Genomic DNA, 23,010 nt, shown 5'->3' with positions numbered 1-23,010 from the left:
ACATACATACACCATTTTTTTTTTGTCAACCCTTCGAGTATGATGATTATGGAATGGATGTAAATGTCACTATGCACAGTTATGAACACACACATGCAAAGCCACACACATAAACCTCTTATTACTTTGTCATGAACCCTGCAGAGACTATTCCTGGGACAGCACATAATAAGACCGCCTAATTAGCCCTGGTTCTTAGGGAATCCATTTGCCCACCTTTGCTGCACATGCTGTGGAAGTATGTGTGGATAATGTCAAGCTGGTAATTGGCACACTTTTAGATGACAGGCTATTTAATCGAATGTGACATTTAATGTTCCTTGTCTTTCATGATAAGAGCGTTTGGTAATCCAGCTTCTCACCATTGTAATGAATGCAAATTACGATTCTGTAATAACAGGGGAATTCCAAGAATGGTCGTCTGGTCTGGAATTTCACATCATGTAAGCGCGATGACATTTTGGATATTACCACATTTTCTTAAAAGAAGCTCAATGACTGCATCATACCCTTTGAAAATTGAACTCAGGATTGTTCTTTATTTTGTTTTCAAATAATATACTTTCCTTCAAGACGATGCAAGTGTTGATTTAATCTGATGAAACCCATCGTTTTTTGTTGCCTTGCATATATTAAGCATCTACTACTGCTTTCTAAACTGGTTTGACATCTGGAGAAGTAAAAAAAAAAAAGCTGGCATAGTGACTTGTGGGGTTGCACAACAACGTGTGCAAAATTACTTAAATATTCAACATGTTGCATTCGGAAAACAAGTGAACACATGGTCGCATCAGCATGAATATACATGTCAATCAAAGCAGCCAACTGTATTCCACCCGAGCATGGCTGCCTATTGGCAAGTTTTTCCATAATTAAAATTACCCTTGGGACAATTTGACCACGCTTTTCACAGAGAACATTTTGGACTTGTGGGATATTCTTACAATGTTGTTTTTCCATTCATTTATTCCATTAAGTTCCGTGTGCGTACCCTGAGCAATAGTAGGTTTAGCATCATAATGTGAACATACTATCCATTTTGGAATAATTCCACCTGTTGTTGTCCTTTAAATGTTTTTATTTAATCTTACCAGATTGAAGTCAATATTGCTAACTTTCCTTTACAAAAGAAGCTTAAAGTTAACGCTATACTTTTTAGGTAAAATTTAAAAAGCAAACAACAACAACTAAGTTTTTAAAGACTTTGTTGTCTTCATAGATGGAAGAAGTCACATTGTGGAATCATATAGGCCACAATTTTATTATTTGGTATACAAGTGTGGCCTACATGACCTAAATAGTGATTTTGTCCATATTCGGACAAATGTGAGATTGACGCCTTCTTCGCTTTTGACTCCAGTTTTGCCCTTTTGCACTGCCACTATAGACACCAACGTACACACGCCACTGCCACACAAACATGCACGCAACATTGACTCACCCGACGTGTTTTTTAACCCCCTGCGGAGTCGTTCGCATGTTGACTGCTCCCATGTGGCGGCTATGGTGACAACTCATGCTCGACTTCCTTCTGTCACATTCTGCCTTTGCTTATTACCCAAAGTTGGAAAAATATTCAACTCCTCAAAGTGCCTAAAGATTGTCAAAAGTAACAACTGGTGACCTTGTAAGGTAAAACACAAAAATACAAAAGTACAGTCTTGTAAATGTATTGATTCATTCATTTTCCAAACCATTTTATCCTCACAAGGGTAGCGAGGGGTGCTGGAGCCTATCCCAGATGACTTCAGGACTCCCTGAATTGGTGCCCAGCCGATCACAGGGCACAAGGAGATAGAAAACAATTCATTTAATGACAATTTTAAAGTGTCCAACCAGCTTACCAAGAATGTTTTTGGAATTTGGGAGGAAACTGGAGTACCTGGAGTAAACCCACACAGGCCTGGGGAGAATGTGCAAACTCAACAATCAAGCAATAATCACAGTAAGAAATCAACACTTTGAATTTCACATTTGACTTCATGCTCTCTATTAAATGTAAACTAGTATATTCCTTTTTAAAAAGACTGCCCCTGTAGGTTCTTTTACAAACATTCTCTGCTGTTGACTAGGCACATAATTCATTGTATGACCAAATAGATCCTCCCTCTTGTCTTCCTTTCCCTCGCTCTCCCTCTCTCGCTTGGTCTAGTAGCTCGTAGTAGAGCGCAGAATGCCTGTGGAATCTTTATGCACTAAGCAGAGTGGAAGAAGCTTGTCGCTCTCTACAACAACACTGGACTGCTCTCCCTATTTGCTTTCACTTTGGATTTGTAAGCGACACCTTCTCGTGAGTTGTTGGGTAATTAGGACCTCCACGAGGAGGTTCGGATGACTCGTCGTACACTTCTCGGGTACCAGTGATCTTGAACATGATGTGAATTTGGAACAAAAAAAAAATAGAAAAGGAGAGAAAAAGAATCTTTTTTTTTCAGATTTAAAATTTGAAATCATGATCCCGCCAGCCAACTCATCCCAGGAGGAGAGTAGTGGGGGAAAAGAGGACGATCAAAATGAGACTCCCAAATCTCCAAGTAACACGTCCAATCAAGAAACAAAGGTAAGGAATCTCAGTGTTACTTCAAAGTCTTTTAAAGCTTTACAAAAGTGATGGAATGGCAGCTAAAGTCATATGGTTAAAAAAAAAATATTATTCTGTTTTAAGCACTGTGATTGGCTGGCCACCAATTCATGTCCAATGCCTGGTGGTTAGTGTCATCTGGGGTATGCTCTAGCACCCCCCGCGACCCTTGCGAGGATAAATGGTTCAAAAAATGAATATTTTAAGCAGTGTGAATACTTTATACTGAGTTGGGACAATCTGTTGATTTCCGATGAAGTAAAAATACATTACATTAAAAATACACACAATACTCCCAAGTGTAAACTTGATTGAGTGGGATTTTCTTCCAAAATAAACTCAATGTATTTATTTATTTTTGCTCACACACACATAAATAAATTGTATTCAAAGAATTGCAACTATATATGCAACACTATATGTTATAATCATATAATAGTCGGTGTGTTGTGGATCCGTTCAAATTATTATTACATCTGTTAAAATAAATAATTTACTTCAAATGCAATAATGTACACGATTAGATGCAATAACGTAACCTGTAGGTCGGAATTAGCCTCTTATAGCACCTCCTGATGATTAAATTGTTGTTTAATGTGTTACACCCACACATGAAGTGATCCACTGCCCAGTTTACTGTCATGCCAGTACAAATTACAATCACAACAATCAATAGTTAATTCACATTTTAGCACATTTGTTTTCGGAATAAGTTGAATAAAAGTGGAGTTTTTTTTATTCTTCTTGTAAGATTGCTGAGAGGATCGAACACCCCAAACGGAAGGTGAGATGCCATGATCGTTGTACGTTTTATACTACAGTACTAACCCTCCTGTTTATGCACAAAAAATAGGATAAAATATTACTAGCCCCCATGTTTGCTGGATATATATATTTTATTTCTCTTTATTTTTTATTTTTATTCAACATACAGGAGGGTTAGTACATCATAACATACTATACAGTAGGTAAATTATGTATTTATCAATGTAAAGGGCATCTATACACGGTAAAAAAATGGCTTGAATACTCTAAAGGACTCATTTAATGTATTCAATTGCATTTCATTTTTCATTTGAGATTATTTCAATTTTAAGTTCTCATACTTCATGTAAACATGTTGCTAGTAAAGAAAAAGTCTTCTATTATCTCTGGGTTCAATTTGAAACATTTTGAGAACTTTATGATGAATATGTTTTTTTTTCTCATTTATCGACCAAAAAAAATCTTATTTAATGTTTTATTGGTGAATATCTAAAAGTAAAATTCTCAAATTTCTTTGCAAGAGGTTAAGATGTTATGGTCAAATTGATCCCAAAGATAACTGCTATTAGTAAAAGGTAACAGGTGGTTATGCAAAACACAGTATACACTGCTGCATTTTCAGGAGTGTCATATAGTAAAAATGCATTTCATTTTATGTCATCTTAATGAGAAAATTGTCTTAGTATCGGGATTTATCCCTCATAAAATAATACAAGTATTTTTTGTTTTGTTTTAGTGATAGCATAGAAAGCTCTAATGACTATGACCATCAACCACTGGTATGTGTGGGTGCCAAATTGATTAATTGTTACCCGCAAGACTTATTGATCTTTCTCCCACGACAGCTCTAGTGATAGGTATTTGGCACTATCTGTCACAATATAACCTGAAATGATAAAGCTTGACAATAATATTCACTTGCAAATGCAAACAAATTATTCTCAGTATTGTGCAGCCTAATTAGGACACAGAGGCTCATTAGGAGTTATTCTCCACTCTTCAATTACATCAAAATTGAATCAGTTCCGCCACATAAGAGCCTTTCAATCTTATTATAGCAGCGCAGAGATTCCTTAGAAAGCTGAAGGAGGAGGCGATGAAATAAAAGGTTGTGAGTGAATAAAAAATCTATATTTTTGGCTGTTTGTACTGCACTTTTGTTTTGGTGAGTCTTCAAAAACTGCAGATATTTTAAATTAGGTTAGAATTGAATTAAAATCAGTTTTTCATAGGCAACCTTGATACATTTGAGATTAAAACTCCTTATAGAAGTCATGAAGCATGTTCCAAAAATTCAAAGCAGTCATTCCAGCTATCATTCATTAAAAAATCCCATGAACATGCTACTCCTCAAAAACAGGCAACACTTTTAAAACATTTTTAGCTGTATTCTAAACGTTTATAAAGTGTCTGCGCATGAAAGTATCTCCAAATTAATACATTTGACAAATCAAAGAGGGAACAGGTCAACTAAATTTGAGTGCGTAATCATAAAAGTATCTACACATTTATAAAATGTGTATCCAAAAATCTCTATAATTTATCTATTATTTTTCTATAATTTAATCTATGTTAAATCACCAGTTAACTTTCTACTAAGTACTATTTACTAAGTACTAAGTACTGTCGGTAGGAGGATCTAGGCAAGGAAGATGATCTTTAAAAACTCCAGACTTCTGGGGGACTGTTTGGTAACATCAGTCTCAGTCTGCAGAAGGTCCTCATCTTGTGGACTTCCTGTGTGTGGCTCCAGTTTCTTAACTAGGTCTACAATGTCTTGTGTGTCTTATATCTGTCTTGCTACTACAACCAAGAAATTTCCCGAATACGGGATAAAATAAAGTATAATTTCCTATCTAACTGCATGCTGTACTACTGCCCACAGTGTCTACTACCAAAATGCTGTAATAGATGATAGTCAAGCCAATTTATAAGCGCCATTGTAACTAATTATGAAGCACTTCCCTTCCAGCTCCAGAAGCTCAAGCGTTCCTTGTCCTTCAAAACCAAGAGCATCCGCAGCAAGAGTGCCGACAACTTCTTCCGAAGCAGCGGCGACAACAAAACCGAGCTTCTCTCCGACGTGAGCGGCAGCACAGGCCACATGTACACCATCGGCATGGCGCCACCGCACAACACCGGCCCGTCTATCCCGCCTGTGCCCCCCGCCATACCCTCTGCGCCCCCACCCACATCTCGCTCCCAGACGCGCAACCCTCTGCAGGTGGACTCGGCCGGACACTGCTTTATGGAGCACATTTTCAAGAAGCCCACCTTCTGCGACGTTTGCAACCACATGATCGTAGGTAAGGGGTCTACGCTTGTTTCTTTGATATATCTGTAATATATTTAAGCTAATTATTCATATCTAAGTTACTTTTAGGTACTATATGCCATTTTGGTAATTTTTTTTAGCCTTTTAGGGATAAAGGTATCTTCAGTGGACATCTGTGGAAAAGTTTTTATTAAGTTAACTCATTCAGTGCCATCCCAGGCCACAGATTATCGATAGTAGTTAGTAAAAGAAGGAAATTGATTGCGCCCACATGCAGCCAATCCATTTCAACTGTGAGGGGCTGAAAGCCATCATTCGATTGATTTAAGCCCATCCCAGTTCAAATGGATTGGATGTTTATTGCTGTCAATGACAGCCATAGGTTATGTCAGGTCAGAGGATTTACAATACAAATAAAAATAGATAATTTTTTTTTATAAATTACCAGATTTGAGCAAATTTAAGACTTCTATCCTTTATGAATGAAATGAAAACAAATTATAATTTGCGTATGTGAGGGTTACACGTGTCATAGCAACAAAACTGTCAAAAAAACATTACCGTTACACCTTGTAAATGTCCTGTTATAAAATGTCACAGGTCAACACTAAAGAGAATGACAATTCTAACCTTGCTATCACCACAAAAAACAACAACTCTGCACTCAAAGGCTAACCTCTTGACAATACTAAAAGGAAGTATACAGCCTTAGATAAAACCCTTTAATTTGGGTGCAATTAAAAGGTTTCTCTTCCGTTTCTCATGTGACACGGTAACAATAGAAGGTCTCTGGTGTGAGTGGGGAGCAGGTGTGTGGAATTTTATGTTGTTACTTGAATCTAAATTCTCCAAAGTGCACATCCTGCAAAGTATTATAAATCTCAATAGACTTATTTTTTACATCTTTGTTGTGAATTCCCAAAGCTAAAGTTAATGTTCTTTAAAAGGTTTTTAAGTGAACATATTATCCTTAGTTTCTATAATTTGGGAATGTTTCATCCTTGTTAACAGTACATTAAATCTTATATAGTCATTGTCATCACTATACATCTAGAAATATGATGCGCCATCCATAATTGATGCACAATTATTTGATTATTACACATGCACTTGAAAAGTAAACCACACAAATCAAGCTTTTTTTAAAACAACAATTCCACTTTATGCTGTTTAAAGTGTTTAATAGAAAGACAATTTGTCTTGGTTCTGAGTAAAAGTTAGTTACATTTAGTCGTCCATAATAAAAATACCGACTAAGGCTGTTATGGATTGGAGCGAGTTGCTAATTAAATAAACACCTATGTGGGCGAAGGACGTGTTTGTGTGTCTGACTGAGTGTGAAATGTAATTTACAGCTGGGTAGCACTTGGAATAATAGTAATTTAGTCGATTTAAACCTGTAAAACTGTGGGATAAGTGCAGAAAATGAGTTTAATGTTCACAAGTCATATTATGGAAGACTGTAATGGATTTGATGGCGTTTCTTTTTTTAAAAAATTTCAGAAAAGGTTTTATGGGGTATGATGCCTTGTCAATGGAGGATGTATACTGTTTTTGTGCCATTGATTGGAAAAGTACAGAAAATGTCACAAAAGATCTGTAAATCAAATTATTTTTCCTAACGAGGAGGTGAGAAAATGCAGTCAGGGGAACTAATTAGTTTAAAGAATCGCAGATAGCGGCAGAGGTAAGCGCCTAAGTCGAAAAGGAAGCGGGGGAGGTAGATTTTCACGGGTGGAATCAGGGTGTGAAATAAGACCACGGGATTAATGGATCAATATGTAGCCGTGCCATGAACATGTGAGAAGAAAACAAAAACAAAGTTGTGATGTGGGAAAGGTTGGAATTCAGAAATTGATGTGTTAAAATGTATCATCATAGCAGTATTGAAATGCATTCATGCATGCCACTGATAATTTAACTACTAAAACACATAGTATTTCAGTGTATGATAAGTCAGTTGATTCACCTAAACGATGTGTTTAAAATGGTGTGGTGGTTTATAAATAAACTCCCACCTTAAAAACTTTCACCTTGGCATCCTAAAATTATAATTGAGTGTGTTTATTTTGGGGGTGAAAAGATATAGTTGTTAAAAACATGGCCCTCTTAAACATTTCCTACATTTGATAATCTCTCATTTAAAGGAGATGAAAAGGAGAAGTTAAAAAAAATTCTAATCAGATTTCAAACCTCTGCAGTTTTGAAATGCATAATTTTTGGTATAATGGCTCACATACTACTCAACTCTGGTAGGGATTCATTGAGTTTAAAAAAATGGATTTTTCAAACTAAAGTAGGCAACTTATTCCATGACGTCTTAAGTTAGTTTTACTGAAGCAATAGTGTTCACAATAGATTAGCGTGAGTACAAGTGCACGCAAACACACATCAGAATCCTCCCCAGCCCGCCCTCCATAGCCCAACTGTCAGTTTGTGATCCACTAATCTGGTAGAATGGAGGCGTATTGTTCTGTTCTGCATGCTAGAGTGAGTCAGACCAAACAAGCTGATGGACAGCAGTGTGACAAAGGCACGATTATACTATAAATCTCTCGTCCAAACTACCTGACAGTCGTATTCGAATATATGGACCGTGGTGACATGCCATACACTGACTTTATATTGACAGTAAATCACTTTGGCAGACATTGTCTTGTATATACCTAAGTATAAAAGTGTCAAAGAATCTATCACTTTCAATATTTCAGTTTTATTGTTACCATAAAACAATAGCTCACCCCTTTGCATTATTTGTAGTCAAGATCGATGATGTTGCGACCTCAATTGACCTCAGTTTATGTGACCTGATTCAGATTGACCTAAAAAAAGGATACTTGTTGTTTTGGTTGTGCTGACACGCTGTGTCAAAGCGATCCGTGTCACCTGCTCAGGTTGAAACTAAGATCATGTTTCTCTTGGTTTTCTGTCTCACTGATGCCACACAAAGCTGAACAACAAACAGAACATGAATGAAGTAGTTGCATTTTGCAATTTCCCACTGATACCTAAAGGAAAACAATTTCATACCTCTTATCTAAAAAGACAACAGTAATTAGATTAGATAACTTTATTCATGCCGTATACAGGAAATGTCATTGTCACAGTAGCAAGAGCGTGTGAATACAGACAGGAAAACCCATTTTAGACATATATTGGAAAATGGATCTCTTAAATACAGCATATGGCGTTTTGAATTGAACTCAATGTTGTTGTCACAGACTATTCTACAGTGTGTAATCAGGTTATTTAAGGCGCAATTTTCCCGTGTTACCAAGTGGTGCAAGTTAAGTGTTAAACATCTCAACAGAATAATGCAACATCTTCAGTGTGTGTCACTTTTTCCCAGACCTGTCACATTTTGAAAGCTCTGCGTGTCATTTTTCACAGGTTTGCTTAAAGCTAAGAAAAGCTGCAGAAGCTGCAATTTGAAGGTGCAAAGGTGATGATGACGTGAGCTTTGCAATTTGATTTCCGTTGCCTTACCTAACAATTTATGAGAATCTCTTAGAAACACGACGATACAATACATCACAAGACATCTTAATGCATCACCAAAAAAAGATTTTTTTCCCCCTAACAATGCACCGATATGAAAATTATTGGCCGAAACCTTCCCCAGACGTTCCTAATCGATAATCATTGTGTGCATTTCTGTTTTTCAGGTACCACAGCAAAACACGTGGTATTCTTGGCAGGAAACACAGCAAAACATGGACTGCGCTGCAAAGCCTGCAAAATGAGCCTCCACCATAAGTGCGAGAATGGCGTCGGACAGCAGCGCTGCATGGGCAAACTGGTGAGATCTCTGTTCTTCATCACATCTGCATACTCTTCATCATATTGGCATATGTACACTGCAACTATTGATCAGTGAGGCAGATTGAACTACATTTCCTGCATCACCTATGATAGAATTCAATAGGTGTTTTGATCACCTGGTTATGATGCTTTAATACGAGTTCTATTAAAAATATTGATGAATAAAAAGATGATGATTAATATCGACGGCGAGATTATTCCCTTAGCAGAACGCTCTTATTCAGAAATGACACTCCACTGTATGTGTGAGCGCAGTACATCTGTGACTCTCATCCAACCGTCACCGTCATCCTCCTCATCATCATTATATCATCCCTCTGCCAATCAATCTGTTCGCTAATTGTCACAAAGCACGACACCGATACAAAACCTTTGACCTCTTCCACTCGACCCCGGCCCGACGTCACCGCCAGCCTATTTACGTCGCAGGATCGATGAGAGCCCCTGAGAGGGTTTTATTATGTTCATGCCAGTGTAATGATTGGCCTCAACCCTCAGGGCAACAGTCACCATTTTTCGTGAAAATTATAGTTTTTAAAAAGTGACTCTAACACCATTAATCTCCAATACTGTATATATTAAAATGTACCCTGCTATGCTGAAACTTGGATAATATATAGAAATGTGATAGTATCATAATCAATTTTTATTTTTGTGATGGCAATTATTAAGACTTCTAATATACTGTATTTTCCGCACTATAAGGCGAACCTTCAATGAATGGCCTATCTTAAAATTTGTTTCATACATAATCTGGGGATTATAAAATGTAGTAGTAGTAGTAGTAGTAGTAGTAGTAGTAGTAGTAGTAGTAGTAGTAGTAGAGGGGATTGTGTTATTCATCCAATAGAAGGATATGAGGTAGTAGGAGGTTATAGAAGTAGCAATTGTAGTAGTGGTTCATTTAAACATCAACGAGAGCTGTGCTAAAGGGAATTTTATTCAATGATTAACCAATATTGATCCATATGTAAGGCACAACAGATTATAAAGAGCACATTAAATCGATATCTTTTACATGCGCCTTATAGTTCGGAAAATACAGTACTAATAGCAGTGATTCATGCAGTACATCCTGCTGTAGCGCCTTTCTGCTAAAGGGATGAGCGGAAGGAGCAATGATGTGATCGGCTCTCAGGAGTGGAAAATGAGGTTGAAAGGTTAAAGCGGACAAAGTTTCCCCAGCGGGATTCAGCTCTAAATTGGACTCTATAAACTTGGGACGCTTCTGTGGGCATGCTTGTTTCCCTCCAGCCTGAGAACCCTCCCCAAGCAAGAGGACATCTGTTGCGTCATCTCACTCAGTGGACACAATTTTAGAAAAACCTGAACAGGGTGCTGATAATACAGTCAAAATGTCTTTTACAAGATCATACAACTCCATTTTTTAAGAATTATCATACAAAGCCATTTATTGTGTGATTTGACATTTAACTAAAGTTCAGTTGCATTAACTCAGAATATTTTTCAAGAAACCCCAAAATTACAGTAAGGGAGGGATCTGAGTACTGACAAATTTGAAAGTAAGATAGTAAGTCGTGCGATCCCAGTCAATGCAAACTATCTCAGATCAAATATCAAGCAGGTAAATAATAAAAGACTTTGGCACGGTCCTGGTCACCCCATTTGAGGTCACGCAAATGAAATCTCCCAGTGTCAACAGCCATCTGGATTTGGACGGATGATTGGTGACGGTCATGCATGATTTCAGGCTTTAATCATTCACATTCTTTTTAATTCACATATAATGTCAATTTATACCAAAGTGAAGTTCCGAGTGCTCATTGCCTTTGCCTCTTCATTAGCTTGCTCAGTGACTGAGACCATTTCTATGACTCCATTTGCACCAATGTTTTGGTCTGCTGCAATTTTCATCAGTCCTTGTCATTAACTGTTTTGGTTTAGTTTACCGTCAAACTTTCAGAATAGATGGGATGGAGTTTCAATATTTTATCATTATCATTCATAATATAGCATAGATAAGACATACATATCAATAATATCTCCCAGTTGGTGACTGGAAACCAGTTCAGCTGTGAAAGTCTGCCTACTTAACTACTTTATAATTATTATTATATTTTTTTAATGAAACAGACTGAACATTAATGATTGAACGACTTGAAATGGATGTGAGATTTTACCTTAACAAACCAATGACTTCTACAAGCGTGGCGCTGTCATATGTCATAATATTATCATAACCTTTATGCAAGGACTGTATAATTGTTTTTGTGTCCCAGCCAAAAGGTTTCCGGCGGTACTACAGCTCGCCGTTACTGATCCAAGAACAGTATGGCTGCATTAAAGAAGTCATGCCTATTGGTGAGTGGCCTACCTCTACCAAATCAGATCAATATCCAATCATTTGAACTAATTTTTGAGATATCTTTTGTTTTATCCTAGCTTGTGGCAATAAAGTGGACCCGGTATACGAGGCCCTCAGGTTTGGGACGTCATTAGCTCAAAAGGCCAAGCGAGCCAGTAGCTCAGAGTCTCCACACAGAAATTCAGTAAGGCAATTAAGAGTTCACTATTTTGTCTTGCTGTGTCAAGAAACTAATCTGAGGATCAAATAGAGATGAACCACATGAGACCCCACTGCACTTTATATTGACCAAACACATCTATTAGAAACACACTTCCCCTGTGGTGCATTAATCAACAGGAACACATTTATAGACTTTTAAAGTCCCACTATAATTACAAAGCGTGCAGTTATTAAACATGGCATTTATCTTTCTCCTTCTCCTTACCCAACACTACAGCGTCAAGCTTCACGCTTCTGACTGTTGGTCCATCTTAGGCACTTTGTATATTTGGACCCTCTGCCTCTGACATGTTGTAGCTGATGGAGCAAATAGATACCACCACTGCAGAGCCATAAACACTACCAATAAAGGCATTACCTTCCAAGCAAGGAGCTCTTGTGCAAATGCTCATGTTACAGCCCTGGCATGAATTGAACTTATTATAACCCCTGCTTTAAGGCATCTCTGCATGTAAATATGGTGGTTTTATACAGAGGAAAAACAGAAGGATGATAATTATTTGAGACCTGATTTACATAGAACACTAATAGTGTTTACTACTGTTTGTAGTTAAGTTGGAATAAGTTTTGTCATCAATGACAAGGCATTCTTCTCTTAATGAAGGAGTCCAAGTCAACCCTTAAATCCCCCTAAGGCTGCAAAAGCTGCTATTAGTGTCTGTCACAGTTGTCCTTTCTTTGCTCCACGTGTTTAGCCTGGAATTATTTTCTCTTCAAAATATAATGACTTGGTCCAGGCTGTTTATTCAGCTTTATATGTTATGGAATAGTATAATTATGCATTGTTGGAAACACTGTCTTCATCTCTACACTAACTGGCCCCAACATAAATCATTTTCATCCTCAATTTTCCAATTATATGTATGGATATTTCACAAATATTGTGATTTGTTAGGTTTTGAGATTTTATAGAATATAACAAAAACCCTAGGACACCTACTGTTAGAAATGAACTTGTATTTATGGTTAATCAGAAGCCTGGGCATACTGTTGCATGCTGCTTGCAGTTAAACATGAATTTCAATGTGATTGGTTGATTCATAACTGATAGAGTACACAGCAATTAAAGCTTTTTGTAAATCATGACATGTCACCACTAAAATTAGCTCCGAGTTTGATGCTTGGCGGTTATTCCGTTGCAAGCAATCATGAATATACAAACTTTTCCTTATTAAATTGACTTAGTTATTTCTCTCTGCAGACCATTGACTTGGATAACGTTCCAGAGGAAGCGGTGGCTCACACCAGTCGACAGGCGCTCTCAAGAAAACACAGCGATGATGGTGAGTCGCTATGTCGCTATATACCAGTGGAAAAAAATGCCTACATTCATTATTATCAGAATTCTACAATAGATCAAATTTGGGTTTTTCCAGTATGGTTTTTCAATGAAAAATCATTTGCTGACAATCACCAGGTCTTCTCTCAAAGGATTACTGTCTTTTCTCTTATCTGTCCTTTAAATATTCTTAAAATGTGTAAATTGTATATAAAAAAAAGTTCTAAAATCACAGCCAGTTAAGTTTTAATATGATAAAATGCATTACTTTGTACAATGTACCAACCAGTGCTATCTATGTATCCCCTCAGTTTTTACAGTTCTTGAAAATGGGGGTGTGCACTACCACATCCAGCCAGAAAGAACACTCCGTAATTTTCAGGTAAGAAATCTCTTGGCGCACAAGTACAAAAAAAAAAAAAAAAATCAATGGGTCGGTTCTATACACGGGTCTAAAAAAGCTGTATCACATACTACCTCATCTCGTCTTCAATGCCCTCTGCCGTTACCGCTTCAGTTCCCAGGAAATGGAGGGAAAAGTTCTTTTTCCTGTGGTAACAAATCAAATTGAAGCTGACACAAGCACGACTGGCCTGCACTAATAGAGCCAAGGCTTGACCTCACTATTTGGCTCTGCAGGACTTTTGCTACTTTATTCCCTCCAGTAGACAACTCAAGTTAGGCAACAGAAAAAAAAAACCTTTTTGAATATCTTATCATCTACGCCTGTAGGGTGAAGATGATGAAAATCTCATTGGAAACTTACAAGCATACCTTTTGGGGAGTTTTCAGTATGATGAATGCATTTTTTATTCGCCCACTTTTTTAGTTTGGCATGTCTATCCTGTTTGCCAGTGGAAAATAGACCACAGATATTTGGGCAAACATAAAAATGAACAAATAGTAACCATACAAGGCGAATACACAAACGTCCGCTGGTTTCTCAGAAGAGATGAGACTTGAACGCATCGCGCGTTCACTAGGCCGAGCACAGCTGGCGGCGTCCTGTTAACGCCATCGCCGACAGGTCCATTAGCAGCAGCAGCGAAAGCGCTGACAGATGGAGGCTTTGCTGGAAAATGCCTGCAATTAAAATGCATCAGTTTACTAAGACTATCCGCAGAGAAAATTCATGAGAAAAAAAAGATATAAACAGAGTAAACATGATATGTAACAACATCTTTCTACATTTTGGTTAGACTAAAGACTTTGATTTCCGGCAACAAAGTTATGAGATGTCTGTCACCTGCTTTTTCCCCGAACTCTTTGTACAATCATTTTTTTTTTAAATATGAGCAGTATAATAGAAGTAACTCACAATTTTTGGTCATTCCAGCACCAAAATGTAGACACTTGCATCCAAAATTGTGCTTTTTATAAACTTGGCTAAATAAAGAGAAAATGTCCAGTAACAATAAAAAGTCAAGAAAGCCCAATCACATTGCATTTTTTTTGTATTAAAAATAGAATAATCCAGAATTATATTGCAAAATTTACAATTTATTATTTATATTTATATTAGCATTAGAGAATCAGGTGACTTGAATTGTCAAATTTCATTAAAAAAAAAACCTTGCAATGGATCTTTTACATTAGTACATAAGATTAGAGTATTATAGTACATAATTAAATATTGCAACGGTTTCCAAAATATTTGCATAACTCAAGAGCCATTCAACCATTCATCTAGATGGGCCATTTTTTTTATTGTTTTACTTTTAAGAAGTTGCACCATTGTGACCTCCATCGCCTGCCAAGTAGCTCTTTGTCAACTCAGATAAACGTTTGCCATTTGATGTCATTTTATCGTTTTTATTTCAATCCCCAGAGGCCACACAGGCAGTTTGCCTTGTGCTTGATTCTAAGTCATCTATCAGCCAGTCCTTGTAGACGACACATAGCTTCATTACTACCTGGCGCCTCAAGGAACGCCAGGTCCTGCCATCTGGGGAAAAAAAAAACTGTGTTTTCTATACGCCACATTCATTTTCCTCAACAAAAAAAAAAGCACAAATGAGTGTGATATGGAACAGAAAACCTCTGCATTCGAGGTTTCTGTGATAGATCAGACGACAGCAAAAACAAAACAAAACTGTTTTTATGTGCAAGTGTTAATTGGATGAATGCATATTTGACAAATTGTTGTGTAAAACCATCCTATTTAACTCCTTAGATCAGATTTCTTGTGCATCTGATCCAAAGAAACAGAAGACATTTTACCTTTTGCAGCTCATTTGTTTATCAGATTAACGTAAACATAATGATGAGTGCCATTCCCAAGAATGCCAAGGCTATATTTGGAGTTATGATGGCAATGGAAACAGATATATTTTTCCATGACTGTAGATATATCAATTCACCTCCAAATATACGGAATTATCTTGGAAAGAGAAGCTGGCAGTGAATAATAGCTATAAGAATGGGCATTCACAACTATTTTTCAATTAATTGGATTCCTAATGGCAGGCAATGAGTTAAATACAATGAGATAATTTAGTTTTTATTATTTGTGTTTATATTGCTTGCATCAAAATATTTTCAAGATATATATAAAAATACGATGGTTGGTAATGAGTTTAAAATAAACTACCAAAAAGAAAATAAAAAGTGTAAACATCCATAGAATATATGTACTGAATTCCATTGTTGACCATCTATAAATAACAGAGGAGTAGCAATGAATCAATTAAATTCATCAGTCTAAAAAAACAACAATAATATGTAAACATTAGGCTCCAAACATCACTGCATATATATCATAGCATAACTATCTCTCACCGTGAATCAAAACTTGAATATCCCCCCCGTCATGTAACACAAGAGGAGTAATGCTTTAGCCTGTACTGTAAACAAAAACAAAATTCCATTTCCTCCTTCTAAGAAAAGGCATGGAAAATCCAGTGAAGTCTGGTTGTATACAATTATACACAAATTTGGATATGCTATGTTTATCCAAACCTAGTAGTACAGTATGTTTAAGACTCAAACTCTAGCATGTGACATATTATTTTTGGCATGCTTTCTGTTTGTAATGTAATCAAATGAAGCTGGTTTTGTTCAGGTAGTGCAAGGGTGGGCAAATTTTTCCACAAAGGGCCGCAGTGGGTGTGGTTTTCATTCCAACCCATAGAAAGGCCACCTATTCACCAATTTGGTGCAATCAATGGCTTGCAGGCAGGTGTTTCATGTTTTCTGCAGAAATCTCATTGGTTAAACACTATGCTGGATCAGTTGGAATAAAAACCTGCACTTATGGCATCCCTTGAGGGCTGGTTTGTCCACCCCTGATGTAGTGTGTTGACCTCACCTCTGAAAATCAATTCACAGTCCTTGTTACTGTATGTGTGTCTAGCTGGATGACAGCCAGATTCCCCAAGATGTACTCCAGCTCAACACCTACGTGGCCTTGTACAATTTTACTGCTCAAGAGAGCCATGACCTGGAGATGAGGTTGGTTTACACGCACACTATCTGCTGTCACGAGCAAATGTAACCGCTTTCTAAGGACTGCAAATGACATTTGGGTTGAGTCATGGTGATCTAAATGATCGTCTGCATGTTGGATTTGGCCACAAATTGGGTTCATTTGTTTGATTGATTTGTTTGTCTCACACTATAGTATAAGAGATTTAAAGTAATAATAATAATCAAGTGTCTAGTGTATTTGAGGCTAGACATGCAAACAATTGATGAAAACAGATGTGTCCCTGCAGATTGTTTTTCTTTTAAATCTAAATTTAGGTCTGGACTTGACATGGACAAACAAGTTGAACCATCTACATTTACATTAAGGATGACATGAATCAAAGTTCAATTGTGTAATGCTTTTCCACCTTCATCGGACTGAGTCTGGATTCAATCACCAACCTCTTAACAGTTTACCACTCATGGAGACTTAAGTTCATGTTGAAGGGAAATATAATCAAATTATATATAACTATGATCTCTGAATGTAAATACTAAAGGTTAATTTAAGGCTATTTGATGAGGCTAAATTAAGTTCACAAATCTCCAGCATCATAAACACCTCCAGAAATGGATTAAAAAAAATTGGATCAACCTAAAAGTACCATTTTTTTTAAAGGTACATTTACAATATTATTAATTCAAATTTAGCTTTTAATTACATTTTGCGAGTACCTCAAAATGTCATCTTTGTCCGTAAATAGTACAACGATTAGAATTAATTTGCACAATTTTTAAAGATGGGAAGTTCAATATCTTCCAAACTTTCCAGTTCTCAACAAATAAAGTGCACAGACATATAACATGCAGCTATTTCTGAACTTTGGAGCAGACCCTCAAAAACAGGGAACAAAATGGTACTCATCATATGCAGTCCTCAGTCCTTCATCTCAAGCATTTATTTTTCCCTGTTGGCACCAAATTATTCCGAGCGATATCAGGACATGAGAGTGCATTATTTCTGATGCATGCACACTTGTATGATTTTAAGGATCTATAACCCATTTTAATCAGCGAATGCCACCAAATTGAGGGTGCAAATAAAGCCTTCATCAATCACATTATGAATTTTACTTCAAAGTGAGGAAATCCATTTTTAGAGGACTTCCACTTGTGCTTGATTATATCATTATTTCAACAATGTGCTGATTGTAATAATGATAAATACAGTGGAGTCCAACTCCTTCAAGAGTTTTCCATTCTCAAGATGATTCCATTCATCTTATAAATGTAGAAATAGTGCTTTTCTGTGTTTATTTCAGTATTGGTGATTATCATAAGAATAACAACATCTTTTGACAATCAAGAGGTGAAAATGAGAGAAATGCTGTAAAATCCACATTTTCCCCTGAAGAGTTTTTCAGTTTTTTTTTTTTTTTTTTTTTTTTAACGCACTTAAGTTCGCCAACATTGACTGTGAGCATATGTTTGTAATTATGGCATGCGGTAGAGTGATTCGCTATTTTCCTGGAAAGGAATAATTCCTCGCAGTACAACGAATTGGTGTGAATGACACAATGATGATAAACACCTTTTTTTTTGGCCATACTTTCAACAAAAAATATTGTAGCAGACACCATTGTTGTATTCTACTTGGAAGTATTTTCTATATTTTGTTATTGCACTAAATACAACATTATCTTGGAAAATAACTCTTTGTTATTTCCTTTGATTACAGAGCCGGAGACCGAATTTTGTTACTTGATGAATCCAATGAAGATTGGTGGAAGGTAAGCATTAAATTATCATCACGCCTTGTGACTGACTTCCTGATCTCAATATGAGGAATGAATGGTTGAGTTTTCCAAGGCAATAATAAGTATGTGTTCTCCCTTAATTACAACTTAATGAACCTAGACGTAAAATGAATTGATGTGTGAGCCAAAGCGGTAAATGAGAGAAACACAAAAGCAAGATTATGTGGTTAGAATGCTTAAAAAAAAGAGTGATAAAAGATGGCAGCGTTCTGCAAGCAGACCCCGAGCAAAGCAATTGTGCATTCAACACTGCTCATTCTCATCAGGAGGGTGGATAAACACAGACATCTGGCCCGTTTGGAGAATTTCACAAGCAACACCGACCGGTAACACTTAGCCTGATAAAAGAACAACAACTGTCATCTGCTTGATATTTCCAGGGGGTGATTGAGGACAGGATCGGCTTCTTCCCGGCATCCTTCGCTCATCTCTTAAGGATGGGAGACCAGGTTTTTAGGTGTAACAGGACCTTCATTGGCTGCAGGGAGCAAGGCCAGATCACGTTGAAGGAAGGACAGGTACTAGATGATGTTTACTTCAGAGAAAAACTAGCTGAAATTCGCAAATTCAGAATCTTACTTCAAAATCAGGACAAAAATCCAAGTCAAAATATTTCAATTCCAGAAAGCAGTGACCTTTACTGACCTCTAAAAACTCCCATTATACTCGTGTGTCATTTATGATCATATCAAAAGAATATTTGCTATCCCTTGGCTATCTTTGAAGAACGTCTGCTTCTCCCAAAAGGCCACCCTCGCGTCATTTCATCACAAATGTTTTGTCCCCCGCATTGGGATTATCTGTCAAATATGCGTGCACTTTTAATTAGTCGTCCCTTCCTCCCTTCTCGGGGGCTATGAAACCACAAAGTAAAAGATCGGCCTGTTCTTAAAAACTCTCTGGGGTTCAAAATATGATCACTTAAAGTGAACACAGGTCTTACAAAATGTTCCAGGTCATTATTTGTAAGAGCACATGGGTCACATTTGGAAGAGAAATTATACTTGTATAATGTCAATAAAAATAATTCAATTCAAAACAAATGGTGACATTATGCAGTGCCCCCCCCCCCCCCAACTTCAATTCAATTAAATTATAATAATGTATCACATTAAAGTCACAAAGTGCATTTTTATTGTAAAATGGTTTATAAATATATTTTTGAATTCCTAAAATGATGCATCACTGCATCATGAAAAGAGTGACAGTGCACTCTGCTGGACAAACTGTAATAAGAGTACACTTTCAATGAAATGTAGGCCAAAAGCAGCTATATATTTGATATATATTTTATAATATATTCATTTTCTGAAGTGCTTATCCTCACAATAGTTACAGGGGGTGCTGGAGCATATCCCAGCTAGCTATGGGCATCAGGCAGGGGACACCCTGAATCAGTGGACAGCCAATCGCAGGGCACAAGGAGACAGACAACCATTCACGCTCACACACATATGTATAAGTGCAATTTTAGAACTGAATATTTTAAGGGTAAATGTGAGGATTTTCTGACCTTTGACCTCCCCTTGACCATTCAGTATATAAAAGTGACTGTAACTGCCTTCAGCATTTGATTCCTATCATTCCTTTTTTTCCTAATGGTCGCAGGATCGGAATTCATGGAAATCTTTTGTCCCTAGATCTGTGTGAGCAGTGAGGACGAAAGCAATGGCTTCATCAGGGTGGCAAGCGGCAAGAAGCGAGGCTTCGTGCCTTGTGACGTCCTCGACATCATCTGAGAGGCAAATACCCTTTGAGAGAATGAATAAGAAGAGGCGCCGTCCCGCCCCTTCCCAAGGCCAAAGCTACGGACCCCTTAAACGGTGGGAAATGTTGACAGAAAGCCACGGCCGTTGCAGGACAAATTCAAGTGCTGCTTTGTATGTTTTGCTGCTATCACTTGATTTCATGTCTTAACTCATTAACTGCCATTGACAGCGATTGGCGTCCAATCCGTTTAAAGTGGGAATGACTGGCACATTTCCACTTCAAATGGATTGGATGTCTACTAGAGATGAACTCATTTAAATCATAATTGTCATGGCTAGTTTTAAAATTTCAGAATAAGAAAAAAATCCTTGTTTTCACAATATTGAAGATGCCCTGCCTCTAGCCTGGAATCAGCTGGGATAGACTCCAGCACCCTCTGCAACCCTTATGAAGATAAAGCAGTTCAGAAAATGAGGTGAGAATATTGAAGACAAAAATCGATGGTATTCCTGTGATTTTCTTGCTCAAAAATATACACTTAGCCTTAACGCTTCTTCATATGTATGTACATATATATAAGACTTTTTTTTTACCACAAAAAAATAATTCTGATCCAGTAATGATAAGGAATCTTTTTTTTTTAATGCCCCTGTTTGGCTTGATTATTTTTTTTGGGTTCAGTAGGCAAAAATGAATAGTGCACTTCTCTTATATACACATTTTAGCAAAAAGCTATGAAACTGCCACAAGTAATTTCAAAATGAAAAGGTTAAAATCCCATGATAAATATTTTTTATTTGGTTGTTTTTGAGCAAATATAACTTTATTTCAGAGACTCTTGGGAAATAAACACAGTGGAGAATGTTGATTTAACAACCATATTTTACTTTATGTGCATAGTGCACATTTTTGGTCTCAAAGTTATTGAGAGAAAAAGAAGAAAAAGGGTGGGAAGGAAGAAGTAAAATAAAACATATTTTAAAAAAATATATACAAAAATGAATACAGTCAAGCTTGCATATTGCAACTAAATGGTGTAATACTAAAACGGCATGAGGGTCAATTGAGGTATGGACAAAAAAGAATACAAATATTAGATAAGCTCTTTAAAAACTGCTTCTGCAATTACCTCATCTTGATGCTTGTACTTGCTTATGGATGCCAAGAGATGGCAGATTTACTATAGGAAATAGAAGTGTATAAATCTACAGTGTTGGAATTGTACATGTATGCCTTCTACACATGCATTTAGATGAACCATTTGAGATATAAATACCAACAAAGTCAACAATTGTTTCTAATTTGACAACTTGCACAGTTTTACTGCTTTGTTAATGGCAGAGAAGGTTTCATTGAAGGAAATATGTACTTTTCAATTTCAAATGTGACCACTTATATAGTTTGGTTTGTCTTTCTCAACACAGCAAACCCAGTAATTTTATTTTTGTATGTATATGTGAGAATGTTTTTTTAATCCACCAGCTCATTTGAATGTCCAATGAGAATATTGTACATAGTGTATGTAAAGGATTAAAATAACTTCTTACTTAGTCTGGCTGACATTTTTGGGGGGATTTGACCCCTCCTGAAATTAGTTGATAGTGTTCTTTTATTAAAGGGTTAATATGACTTTATTTAAACCATCAACATGTGAAACAACAATTTTTACAATGATTTTTTTCTTGTAGTACTAAAATACAATTGCAGGGCACAAGTAATAATTAAATGTATTTGCCTTAATTTGTTTTTATTTGAACTTTTTAATCTAAAAAAATTACAACATCTTTGGTGTTTTTTTTTTGTTTTACCCATGCATGTGTGGGTTTTTTCTGGGTGCTCAGGCTTCCTCCCACATCCCAAAAACGTGCATGGTAGGCTAATTGGCAACTCCAAATTATATTTAATACAATATTTGTGTTAACCGAATTGGACCATTTAGTTTATTTAAGATAGAAATAAAGCAAAATTTCGACTCAATTTATATTCTTTGCTTTAAGACAAAGAGACAAATGGACACGCCCATTCTGGTTAATTATAAAATGATGATATTCATTTCTGCTTGCGATTCGTACAACAAAGCATTGTGTCAAATATTGGCTGTTGTTCGGAGCTTCAAAGAAAATGAGATGTTTGGTTGCACATGAAAGACACGAGGCAATCCAATAAGATTGCGGCATCATCAAGATTAAAGCTTCTCCCCAGTGACTCTTTGAATTTGATGCTGTCGCTTCATTTGCGTTTGTGTGGGTGAGAGAAATAGAGCCAACCTGTAATTTTCCCTGGGAGAGTGTGCTGGCAATGGATTGTGTGTGTGTTTGTGTGAGAGAGTATGTGTGAGAGTATTTGGGTGTGTTGTGAGAGTATGAGTTTTTGTGTGATGTTTTATGTCAAATTGAAGATGATATCAAAAAGTCAAGTCGAGTCAAAAAGTGTTGCATGTTTGCCAGGGCAAATGTCACACAGAATGACAGCAGTGGCCACTAATTACCATTTGGCAGACTTTATTACTTCTGCAAAGGAAATGTTAGTGTATTTATCTCTGTTTGTTTTTATTCTACATAGGTGGACTATTATTCTAATGATAGGTAGGTATTATTTCAAATTCTATTGGATAAAAAGACAGTATTATTTAAGAATTAGTGAATGTGAGATGTATTAGAATTCATGGCATTCATGTGGAACACATCTATTTGTAATATATATTAAAATGAATACATAAAGAACAGAAATAACACTCATAGTGAAGAATTAGGCACAATAAATATAGTTTGCAATCAATTTCATAATGTTGCCATGTATGAATATATA

General features: G+C 36.6%; 1 protein-coding gene across 6 annotated transcripts; it reads left to right on the top strand.

The window, feature by feature from the left end:
• Positions 1-12: 12 nt before the first annotated feature.
• stac (SH3 and cysteine rich domain) lies at positions 13-23,010 on the top strand. Of its 6 annotated transcripts, none has more exons than XM_077730494.1 (14): positions 13-1,945; positions 2,156-2,273; positions 2,436-2,560; positions 3,333-3,365; positions 5,319-5,652; positions 9,287-9,420; positions 11,684-11,765; positions 11,847-11,953; positions 13,193-13,274; positions 13,582-13,652; positions 16,623-16,720; positions 18,414-18,465; positions 18,873-19,010; positions 20,133-23,010. In XM_077730494.1, the coding sequence occupies exons 1-14, from the start codon at positions 1,913-1,915 to the stop codon at positions 20,229-20,231; spliced, it is 1,506 nt and encodes a 501-aa protein (XP_077586620.1). In that variant the 5' UTR covers positions 13-1,912; the 3' UTR covers positions 20,232-23,010. The 6 variants fall into 6 exon arrangements, with proteins under 6 accessions (XP_077586620.1, XP_077586623.1, XP_077586621.1 ...); XM_077730497.1 differs by having other exon boundaries at positions 14-1,945; positions 2,153-2,273; XM_077730498.1 differs by having other exon boundaries at positions 1,909-1,945; positions 2,156-2,290; positions 20,133-23,009.

The sequence above is a fragment of the Stigmatopora nigra genome, chromosome 13 (assembly GCF_051989575.1).
Source record: "Stigmatopora nigra isolate UIUO_SnigA chromosome 13, RoL_Snig_1.1, whole genome shotgun sequence".
Taxonomy (NCBI): domain Eukaryota; kingdom Metazoa; phylum Chordata; class Actinopteri; order Syngnathiformes; family Syngnathidae; genus Stigmatopora; species Stigmatopora nigra.
Note: the sequence above shows the minus strand (reverse complement) of the source record. Positions and strands in the feature narration are given on the sequence as shown.

Excerpts from the sequence above, each read along its gene's own strand:
- stac (XM_077730494.1), top strand. The coding sequence starts at position 1,913 with ATGTGCAAACTCAACAATCAAGCAATAATCACA. Across the intron at positions 2,274-2,435 it reads TTTGCTTTCACTTTGGATTT|ATTTAAAATTTGAAATCATG; the intron begins GTAAGCGACACC and ends TTTTTTTTTCAG. Across the intron at positions 5,653-9,286 it reads TTGCAACCACATGATCGTAG|GTACCACAGCAAAACACGTG; the intron begins GTAAGGGGTCTA and ends TCTGTTTTTCAG.